Raw genomic sequence first — 12,500 nt, 5'->3', positions numbered from 1 at the left:
AAGAAAAAAAGTTTTGTGAGGAAATGCGGTTCACGTTTTGTGCACGGTCTGCTACACCGGGAAACCACATTCGTGTGTGTGTGTGTGTGTGTGTGTGTGTGTGTGTGTGTGTGTGTGTGTGTGTGTGTGTGTCTGTGTGTGTGTGGGTGTGTGTGTGTGTGTGTGTTTGCGTGTGCATGTGCGTGTGCATGTGCGTGTGTGATTGTATGTCTGTGTGTGATAGTGTGTGTGTGTGTGTGTGTGTGAGAGAGTGTGTGTGAGAGAGTGTGCGTGTGTGTGTGAGAGTGTGCGTGTGTGTGTGTGAGTGTGTGTGTGTGTGTCTCCAAGCCATTTATCACATCGGCACCATTAGCTTCTTTTAATGGCACTTTCTAAGCTTTAGTTAAAGGCAATATGACCTCAAAGGCTGCCAAAACCATTCCTCAGTGAGTGTGTGTGTGTGTGTGTGTGTGTGTGTGTGTGTGTGTGTGTATGTGTGTTTGTGAGTGTGTGTGTGTGTTAACAGGCCCCTTTGAAGTAGAGATGAGAAACAACAGTGTCAGGGCAGGGAAGAGAGGAGAGTGGGCGAGGAGAGATGAGGAGAGGAGACGCATGGAGGAGAGGGAAGGAGAGGAGACGCATGGAGGAGAGGGAAGGAGAGGAGACGCATGGAGGAGAGTTGAGGAGAGGAGACGCATGGAGGAGAGATGAGGAGAGGAGACGCATGGAGGAGAGATGAGGAGAGGAGACGCATGGAGGAGAGATGAGGAGAGGAGACGCATGGAGGAGAGATGAGGAGAGGAGACGCATGGAGGAGAGATGAGGAGAGGAGACGCATGGAGGAGAGATGAGGAGAGGAGAAGCATGGAGGAGAGGGAAGGAGAGGAGACGCATGGAGGAGAGGGAAGGAGAGGAGACGCATGGAGGAGAGGGAAGGAGAGAAAGGGAAAGAAGAGATGAGAGGTGAAGAGATGATAGGAAAGGAAAGGAAAGAAGAGAAGCAAGCAGCAGAAAGGAGAAGAATAGAGAAGAGAGGATGTATGGGAGGAATGAGAATGACAGACAAGAGGAAGAGAGGAGAGGAGAAAAGAGAAGATAAGGTAAGAGAAGAGAAGAGGCTTTACCCACCTTCACATTTCTCCAGGATTTGCACCGTGTCCCCGATCTCCAGCGGCAGACCGTGCTGTACCGTCCCCCGGAAACTGGCCAGCACTGCAAAACACACACACATGCCACTGGTCATTTGGAGAAACTTGCCAGCACTGAAAAACACACACACATGCTACTGGTCATTTGGTGCCACTTTTACATTTACACCGATTTGCAGTAGAGTATTGGTACACACTTTATCAGGGTGAATTCTTTCTGGCGCTTGGGTAAAATGCTGACACCATCTTGCTATGGTGACAACAGCCTTCACGCTGAGACACCGGTATTCAAAAACCGCAACCAAAGCTTTGGTTTATTTATTTTTGTTTTCCCTAAACCCAAAAATCTCTAAGTACAAGTCACCAACATGTGCACGAGTACCATTGGTCCACATACATATGCCATTGGTCCACATACATATACACTACCACCATAAAAGCCTCATCTCTCTGAAATCACACGCTTGACCTTGCTGTGCACCTCATTACTGCCTCTTCCAGCAGATATACTTAAAAATACACTAAAAACATTACAACTCAATAATACTGAGATTAAACCTAATGTACGTGCACACACACACACACACACACACACACACACACACACACACACACACACACACACACACACACACACCCCCTCTCTCGCCAACACACACACACACACACACACACACACACACACACCCACCCTCTCTCGCCAACACACACACACACACACACACACACACACACACACACACACACACACACACACCCTCTCTCGCCAGGACAGCATTAATACTCATGTCACTCCATCACTGCAGCATAGCCTTGTTGCCATGGCGATTAACGCAAAATCAATGTCCTCATACAGTACAGCAAATAACATGGTAAAGACGTTGCCGTTGGAAACCCTCCTCAGGCTCAAATATGGTGGAGGGCATCGTGAGAATGAGATAAAATCAGGTCTGCACGATTCCGGAGCCTGAGGAAAAAAATGCTTTTTTAATGGGGGGAGTGAATAAACGAATGCTGAGAGATAGGCGGACAGCCCACCCTAGGCTTCACCTCCCAACCCCCCCCCCCCCCCCCCCCCCTCTTCCTTTCCACCCCCTTCTTGCCATTTCTCCCTCATTCTGGGGGATCTGGACAAAAAACAACAATGGAGGAGTATACAAATGCAGAGTAGAGGGAGATAGATGGACAGAGCACAAAGTTGTTAGAAGTAATATTGGTGAAGAAGGGAAAGAGAGAGAGAGGGAGAGACAGAGAGAAGGAAAGAGAGGGAGAGAGAGAAAGGCAGAGAGAATTGGTTAATGTTTGGAAGAAGAGTGGGTAGACCAGTGGAGATGTGAAGCAGAAGAAAGTGGAGGCCACATGGTCTCCTTTCCTGAGAAAGAGGAAAGCTTGGAAAGAGAGGCGTGGAGCCAAAAGAGTGGGAAAACGAGACAATGGAGATCGATAAAACCTCAGAGAGGAAGATAATTGCCACAACAAAAAGCAAGAGAAGCACCAGACCTCAAGAGGAACAGAGGGAAGGCAGCCAGGAGAAGGGAAAAGAGTTGAAAAGGAATGAGAAAGAAAAGAGAGAAACTGGAGAATGGCGGACAGAGTGAGAGAGAGGAAAGCGATTCCATTGAGTGGGAAAATGAGACAGCCAGGCAGAGATGAAGGAGAATTAAGGGCCAACAATTGGGCCGGAGAGAAAAAAAAAAGCACAAAGGGAAGACAGAGAAAAGGAGAACGAGAGAGAGAGAGCAAGACGAGAGTGTGAGAGAGAGAGAAGGTGTCTAGAGAAGGGAAGCAGCTCTTAAAAGGGCAGATAGAACATCTACTCTCCTTCATCAGAGACAGAGGGGGGAGAGAGTGAAAGAGTGAAAATGATTGAGTGCCAAGGAGGAAGAGAGAGAGAGAGAGAGAGAGAGAGAGAGAGAGAGAGAGAGAGAGAGAGAGAGAGAGAGAGAGAGAGAGAGAGAGATGTTCCTTTGTCTATTAGTTCTAATGGAAGTGGTTTATAAGCAGCGGTCTCCTTGGGCACTGGGCAGAGGATTTAGTGCAGGTTGGCAGCTTAGAATGCCAACAGTGACTGGAAGTCGGCATCGTAATACAACAAACCCTGTTCACGAGGACACTGATTCTTGAGAGGAAGAAACAGAGACAGTAATAAAGAAAGAAAAAAGAAAGAAAGAAAGAAAGAGAAAGAGAGAGAGAGAAAGACATGGCCAGATCAGCTTCCAGTAGCAGACACACACACACAGACCCCCCCGACACACACACACACACACACACACACACACACACACACACACACAGGGGAACAGAAGACAGTGCAGACACAGGTCATTACCTTAGTAGCATCTAACAGCACAGGAACTGCTGCTTTTCACCACACACACACACACACACACACACACACACACACACACACACACACACACACACACACACACACACACACACACACACACAGAGACACACACACACACACACACACACACAGAGACACACACACACACACACACACACACACACACACCATTAAGTCGACACACACTGCTAACCAAAGCTACAGTAGAACCAATTTGGCTGGGGACGATAGAGGACAGGAAGACAGACAAGACATCTCCGTAACCCTGACAGAGTATCTCTCCACCATCACAGACACAATGCAGACACACACCCTTATCCACTGCACCCTCTGTGACGGCAGCAGTCTCCCCGTAAAGAAAGGCCCCCTAGAGAGATCTGTGATCGCTATGTCACTAGTGAGGTTGAGACCGGGATGAGAAGAAAATTCAGATAGAAATGAGAAAACAATACACTCCCAGAAAGGATTAAGCACTTAAGAAAAGACACGTAACACACTTCTCTGTCCTAATCCGACACTCCCACTCAGTAATGTTATAATGGGATATGCTCTCTCCTCTCCTGTTGCCAAACAGGCACACTGTGGCTGCCCAGGAGGAGGAGTTGCAGTCTGGGGGGAATGGAGTCAGTGATCCTTCACGTGCTGAGATGATTTTGACTGACTTTTGGCATTTGTGTTAGAACGTGGGTGTACAGACAGGACAAACAGAGATGGGACACAGAAAAAGAGAGACAGAGAGAGAGAAACAGCGAGACAGAGAGAGAGAGAACTTTGATTGAAGTGTATTAATACCACTAATCCTGTTACTTCCACCTGGATATTACACACATGAGACATCTGAGGGCAAGGGGGCTTGTGTGTGTGTCTGTGTGTGTGTGTGTGTGTGTGTGGCATTGTTTTTGCTGTGTTTCTGTTGTTTGTTCTTTGGCAAGGCGGATCATCTGGTACATTGTACATGTGGATATTAAGGTCTGACCTAATTGAGAAATTCGGACGCTCAGCTAGAGCTTTAAAACACATAATATGATCATGGACATGATGGCAGCTCAAACTGAAAAAAATCACAAACACACACACACACACACACACACACACACACACACACACACACACACACACACACACACACACACAGTCACAAGCACACACATCCTCACACTGGAGAATACATTCACTTAACTACAATGTAGTGCAGCGCAGTACAATGAATACACATAGGTAATTGCAGTCAGAAAAAGTGTATCCACTTAAAAAGCACAGAAACACCCAGTTTGCTTTCATCCTTTTCTATAAGCCCCTGCTCTGAATGATACGAACAGCCACACACTTCAGTCTAAAACAGTATCTGTCACATACACACACACACACAAAATGCCCAATTCTGTTATGTTAGTGTCAGGACATGTCGTCCTCCTGTCTAACTATAAGCTTCTGTTTTACATGTCACACACACACACACACACACACACACACACAGCTAACAGTGGCCAAACATGTGCCTGTGATGTGAATGGCACGTTGAGACCTTCACAAAATGACACAGGAAGTTGTGAGATGAATTATACAAAAGAGTTTACAGCTGCAGCATGTTCAATTATTCAGCACGCGTGCCTTTTTTCTTTCTTCTTTTTTTCTTTCTTTCTTTCCCTCCTTCTTTCTGCTGTTCTTTTGGGCTTACTGTGATGTGGGCCAGGGAGACGGGTACTCAGCACACTGGGTTTTCTGTCGCGGCAAATACTGCTGCTTGTGTTGCAAACAGACACACACACACACACACACACACACACACACACACACACACACACACACACACACACACACACACTTGAAAGGTGTTTTGCTCAATGTGGGGAATTTATTTTAAAATATTTTCAGGTGTGCGTGTGCATGTGTGTGAGTGTGAGTGTGTGTGTGTGTGTGAGAGAGAGAGAGAGAGAGAGAGAGAGAGAGAGAGAGAGAGAGAGTTAAATGAAGACCATCCTTTACCACAGTGACAGAAGCACGAGAGGAAGAGAGAAAGAAAAAGAGACCGAGGTGAACAGATACACACGGATGACAGGGCAGGAAGGCTAGATAGATAAATAGAAAGAGACAGAGTAGGAGGCATGAAGAGAGAGAGCGTAATAGAAGGAGGCAGAGAGAAAGAGAGAGAGGGAGACAGATAGAGACCTCTGTCCTCTTCTGACCTTATGCTACCGAGTAGGGCCGTGACCACCATCACCCAGGGCACAGATGGTACAAGGGCCAATATGACCACACACACACCCACACGCACACACACACACGCCCCCACAAACACACACACACACACACAAACACATGCCCACACACACACTCCCCCACAAACACACACACACAATCTGCACATACTTTTCGTCTTTGTCTCTTCCACTCTCTCTGTTGTCCTCACACACACACACACACAATCACACACACACACACACACACACACACACACACAATCAATCAATCAATCAATCTACACATACGTTTGGTCTTTGTCTCTTCCACACTCTCAGTTGTCCTCTCATACACACACACACACACACACACACACACACACACACACACACACACACACACACACATACATACATAGATACAGTAGATGCTCTCACTGACAAAAAAACTCACACACACACAGAGAGCTGGACACACATAAAAACAGAGAGAGAGACACACACACACAGAGCTGGACCATGGCCTCATTTGCTAAGCACTGAACTTGTCACAGTCCGGCAGGACCAAGTGTTCCACTCCACTTCCCTGGCCCCCCGCCCCTAACCCAACCCAACCCCTGGGGCCGCCCCGCCGCTGATCTGATGTGACACTGACTCTCATGGCCACTCCCGGCACCGGCTACGAGCCCTGACCCGAGTGAGCGGCCAGCTCAGAACACCGGCTGGTAAACACTGGGATAGACTGTCCTTCCTCGCCCATGTCAGAGGAGGAGAGAGATTGTGTGTGTGTGAGAGAGAGAGAGAGAGAGAGAGAGAGGGAGAGAGGGAGAGAAAGAGAGAGGGGGACAGAGGGCTAAGGGGGGTGTTTTTTATTTTTGTTATTTTTCTGTTATTTCGGGGGAAAGTATGTGAGGCACTGCCTGCTCACAAAGTCATGACCTCAGTGCTCAACCTCCTGTCAGAGAGAAAATGAGAGAAAGAGAGAGAGAGAGAAAAACACAGAGGAGGGAAAGATGAGTGCCCTTTTATGCTGACTGAGAGGGGAGCGTGGGTGGGTGGTGAAGTATGAGGGAGTGTGTGAGAGAGAGTGTGTGTGCTCTGTGTGTGTGTGTGTGTGTGTGTGTGTGTGTGTGTCTGTGTGTGTGTGTGTGTGTGTGTGTGTGCGCTCAGGCCCTGTGACCATGAGTGTGCTCTGTGTGTGTGTGTGTGTGTGTGTGTGTGTGTGTGTATTTGTGTCTGTGTTTGTGTGCTTGAAGGGGAAAAAGAGAGAAAGAAAGGAAGAGAGCACATTCACCTTCAGTGCATGAACAAATAATGTGCTCTATAAAAGTGTGTGTGTCCTTTGTCATAGGTACAGTATGCACAGGTGCCATCTCCCTCTGTCTCTTTGTTCCTCTCTGGTTATCATTAACCTAATCACGCTGCCACGCTTGCTGTCTTGACCAGCAGACACAGAACACCACACACACACACACACACACACTCACACACACACACACACACACACACACACACACACACACACACATCCAAACACATGGATGGCTTTAACACACTAAAGAGCTTAACCTCATACTCACCTTCACTTAAACTCAGCAAGAGGGATATGACAGAGCAGCGAGACAGAACAGAAGAGGAAACACTGAGAGAGGGCAAGAAAGACAAGAAGAGGCCGAAGAAGAGGGAGAAAGAAAGAAGAAATATAGAGATAGTGTCAGATCCAAACACAGAGAGAATTCAAAAAAGAAAGAAAGAAAGAGCCTGTCAGACCGACAGGAAGAAAAGAAGATAAAAGATAAAGAGAGAAAGAGAAACAAAAGCAAGAAAGAATATGGAGGCTGGAAGGAGGAGGAAGTGCCATGAGTTTTTTGAGGCTGTTTTGCGAGGGATTATCCCTGAGCTCCTTTCTGGGGTGGGGGGGGGGTCTACCAGTGGTGGGGTTGCGGCCCGTCACCACGGCGCTCTACTCGTCTTCCCTAAGCCTCTTACCCCCAAACCCCCACGCTTTCTGCTCCCCACAATCCCCTGCCCCAAACAACCCCAAGCCAAAAACCACAAAAGGATGACCACATGGTGAGGACGACATCCAGGTTTCCCCAACAACCCAGCTGTGTGTTTGTGTGTGTGTGTGGGGGGGGGGGGGGGGGGGGGGCTGGATGTACAGTATACCTGTGTGTGTGTGTGTGTGTGTGTGTGTGTGTGTGTGTGTGTGTGTTTGTGATGCTAAGTGGAGTTGTGTTTAGGCATTGGTTTAGGGACTGAAGCCACTGAGACAACTCACTCAGGCAAAGCAGAGGGGCGAGAGCTTCACACTCCCTGCTCTTAAGCCTGACTTGAGCTGAAAGAGAGTGTGTGTGGGAGGTGTGTGTGTGTGTGTGTGTGTGTGTGTGTGTGTATGTGTGTGTGTGTGTGTGCTCTTTAGCCTGACTTGTGCTGCCTTATGATTTTCCTTTTAATGTCCCAGCAGAGGGGCTCTTTGATCTCCACTCCACACAGTGCTGAGCGTAAGTCTGTCAGACAACTGGTGATAAGTAAGACACGTCACTTCTGTGTAGGGGGCTTTCTGGGCTAAATCTGTTTCTACACTGGGCGGGAGGAACTTGTTGCTACCAACTTGTGTCTGCCAGGAAATAAAGATCAGGAAGAGTGTGCGTCTGTGTGTGTGTGTGTGTGTGTGTGTGTGTGTGTGTGTGTGTGTGTGTGTGTGTGTGTGTGTGTGTGTGTGTGTGTGTGTGTGTGTGTGTGTGTGTTCATTTAACCTCATTAAACACTTACAGCCTTATTTGTCATCTGAAGAAGTTCTTCACCTTCTGAGTCATTCATCATTCATGAGAACATGTAAATATGCAAATCGATATTGGGTAATGGGCGGTCTTCCGACCCCATGTGCAAGAAAATGAACATGAATAATTAACGAGCCGTTAACTTGCCCCCCCTATACAGCGGTGGGCACAACCCTCTTGAATTATGGACAGAGAAGAAGGCTACGAAGGGTGTAAAAGTTTATAAACATTATCCCAGTACTAAAGAAAATTATACAGGGCAGAGGTATATGTACACACAGTTACGAACAGAGCTAAAGAAACACACACAGACACACAGACACACCCACACACACACACACACAAACACACACACACACACACACACACACACACACACACATATATATAGCACAAACACTCACACACAAACACACACACACACATACATATATAGATAGCACAAACACTCTCACACACTCACACACACTGACACAGAGTATAAATCCTAATGCATAAAGACACACACCCATAAACGTCGACTCCAACCACCCTTCCCCCGCACACACACACACACACTCTAACACTCACACATAAACCCTGACACGCATCATAAATCCACACATACAGATCAGCCACACAAGCACCCAATGACAAATACATACATTCATTCCCCACTTACTTTGCCCACAAGTATCAGCAAATCTGGGGACTTTATTTCAAAGCCACAGGCATCTCAAGCCTCTTGGACACGGAGCGCATTGAGGTCAGGCTCAGAACACTCAACTACACGACTCGGAGAGGTTTGGAGTCATCTCAACCACCGACCCACACCTCCGCCAAAACACACACACACACACACACACACACACACACACACACACAAACACACACACACACACACACACACACACACACATCCACACACACACACACACACACACACACAGACACACACACACACTGTTATTTCCACAAGTTCAAGACTGAACAACTGCATGCCTGAGCTGAGCGAGAGTCTTGTGTGCATTGGAACGGTCTTGGTCTTGGTACGGCAGGCCCATTGTGGCGACCCAAACTGAGGGTTGAATTATTCTGGCATCTCCAAAGACCTGATGAGGACACAGTTACAGACTGTCAGGGATAGGGGGGGAAGGGGGCTTTTTGTGTGTGTGTGTGTGTGTGTGTGTGTGTGTGTGTGTGTGTGTGTGTGTGTGTGTGTGTGTGTGTCTATGTAGGGATGACAGGAGATGACCCTTATTGTGAAGGGCATGAGAGCTACGTGTTAGTGGGCATCACTGTGTCTATCACACACACAAAACACACACACCCACACACACAAAACACACACACCCACACACACAAAACACACACACACACACACACACACACACACACACACACACACACACACCAAACACACACACATACACACCAAACACACACACACACACACGTACAGGATAAATCACCCCTCAGGCTTTAGTACATGCAAACATATTGTAAGTTTGCTCATGACCTTTTCACTGAGAATCAATAATCAGTATGGGATGTCAAAGAGTATGCATGATCACACACACACACACACACACACACACACACACACACACACACACACACACACACACACACACACACACACACACACACACACACACACAAATATGAACCTACTCATCCAACTGTTCCCGAGCACACAAGTACTGGATAAAGACTTATGTACTTGATATAGACTTATATATGTACTTGATATAGATTTATCTATGTACTGGATATAGACCTATATTTGTACTGGAAATAAACCTATATGTGTAGCGGATATAGACCTAGCCAAAGAAAAACAGAGATGTCACTATTAAACACATTTGTCCAAGTATAGAGGCACATGACCCGGGTTCAACAGAAGGCAGAGTGCACTCTCACACTGAGTGTCTCCATACCAGGTCCCCACAAAGTCATTTTTGTCCCCAGTAAGGAGAAAAAGAGAAGGCGAGAAGCAATGCTTAAAATAATCCACAGCTATTTATTATCCCTCGCCACGTCACTAACAGGGCACAGTGACTCAGCTGGAGAGACAGAGGGGGACCTTGGAGAAGAAAGAAACATACCCTTTAACTAGAAGAAAGAAACATACCCTTATAGAGGGCATACCTAGAAAAGGGCTTACAAGAAAAAGAAAAGACAGTTGAAGAGAAATAGTGTAGGGGGGAGAGGGAGAAAAGACAGTCAAACTTCTTGGAAACCATCACACACACAAACACACACACAGGCGCACACACACACAGTGTGTTCAGAAGGCAGGTAACGGTCCAGTCACGCTCCAGCGAGTTTCTTTCATCTAAAGTGATGCAACTGCACTTCAGTCTGCTGTAGCTGCATACTATCGCACATGGACACACACACACACACACACACACACACACACACACACACACACACACACACACACAAAGCCAGGCATTTCAGATTTCATAGCTACGCAGGCAACACCTGACAGCCTATGACAGACACACACACACACACACACACAGATTTCAAGTGCACTGCTCTTCAACTGCACAGCCGACAAAAGCACCTTCTTGGAGGAGGCCCCCTGAGAGAAGGACATTCATTCCTGCCTTTTCACTGTGCTTCCCTACCTCAATTTGTGTGTGTGTGTGTGTGTGTGGGGGGGGGGGATATATGTGTGTGTTTGTGTGTGTGTGTGTGTGTCTGTGCATGTCTGCATGTATGTGAGTGTGTGTGTGTGTTTGTGTTTGCCTATGTGCACCTAAACATGAGGCTTCGCTCACGCTAAATGGAAACGCTAGCAGGTCAGATTTGAGCCATAGTTAGCATTAGCATCCCACTGACAGACTTGTATGCTGTTTGTTGTCTCCCTGTCTGCTTTGTATGGATCCTGCACTATACACACTGATGCACAACAACATGGTGGGCACCGGCGCAGTATACTATATGATACACGCTGCACTATACACACTGATGCACAACAACATGGAGGGCACCTGCGCAGTACACTATATGATACACGCTGCACTATACACACTGATGCACAACAACACAACATTGTGGGCACCTGCGCAGTATACTATATAATACACGCTGCACTTCACACACTGATGCACAACAACACAACATGGCGGGCACCTGTGCAGCATACTAACACACGCTGCACTATACACACACTGATGCACAACAACACAACATGGAGGACACCTGCGCTGTATGTTATATAACACACGCTGCACTATACACACACTGAGGCAAACCGCCTAGGAGGGGGTCGGGGGTGGTCTTTTGGTTCCCTCTTGACAAACAGAGCCTTGCTTATGAGGTAGGAAGACTGGAAGGTCAGTGGAGTATTGTGTGCTCCATCTAGTGTATCTGTGTTAAAAGCCTCCATTGTGTGTGTTTGTGTGTGTGTGTGTGTGTGTGTTTCTATTCACCATTCAGCCCACTGTCAAAAAGGAATATTCATTCATTCACCCCTCTGCTTATTTTTGAGGACCTCTCTACGTACAAACCTCCCCCATCTCCCCATTTTCCCTCTTTCTTTCTCTTCCTCTTTGTCCATCACTCCCATCTCTAGCCCTTCCTCTCTTTTTTACCTCCATCAAAACCGGTACAGTACCTTCTCCTTCTCTCTCCTTCTCCCCCTCCCTTCATCAGCCCGCACCTCTTTCTCCCTCTTAGGCTGAATCCCATTTCTCCCCCTACCCCTTCGTCTTTCCCCTTCCCCTCCGTTTTGCGCGTTCACGTGTAGGGGTAGTGCTATCCAAATTCACGTTAAGAAAGAGGGGTAGGGGAAGGGGAAGCGCTTTCTACCCCTCCAAACGGAGATTTTCCGAGGGCACACTTCAAACGGAGGGGTAGACTGATTTCCCTCAATGCATTGCGAACCCGTGATCATTAAAGAAGAAACATCGCGGGAGTCAATTTAAAAATGTCGGAAACAGCAGGGAAAGCATCACACAAATGAAAGTATTTTCTTTGTAATTCATGATTTTAAAAATTGTTTGATGAAATGTTGCATTGTGTAAATAACAGCTGCAGGCGCCATGTTTGTTTATGTCTGGTGAGT

General features: G+C 47.2%; 1 protein-coding gene across 1 annotated transcript in view; it reads right to left on the bottom strand.

Annotated features, from left to right (window-relative positions):
* The window catches only part of dock4b (dedicator of cytokinesis 4b), a 144,905-nt gene that overhangs the window by 90,965 nt on the left and 41,440 nt on the right, over positions 1–12,500 (bottom strand). The window contains exon 2 of the mRNA XM_080851705.1: positions 1,108–1,191. Coding sequence (XP_080707831.1) covers positions 1,108–1,191 — 84 coding nt within the window. The remainder of the gene's footprint in view (positions 1–1,107; positions 1,192–12,500) is intronic.

This window comes from Sprattus sprattus (genome assembly GCF_963457725.1).
Source record: "Sprattus sprattus genome assembly, chromosome: 14".
Lineage (NCBI taxonomy): Eukaryota > Metazoa > Chordata > Actinopteri > Clupeiformes > Clupeidae > Sprattus > Sprattus sprattus.
Note: the sequence above shows the minus strand (reverse complement) of the source record. Positions and strands in the feature narration are given on the sequence as shown.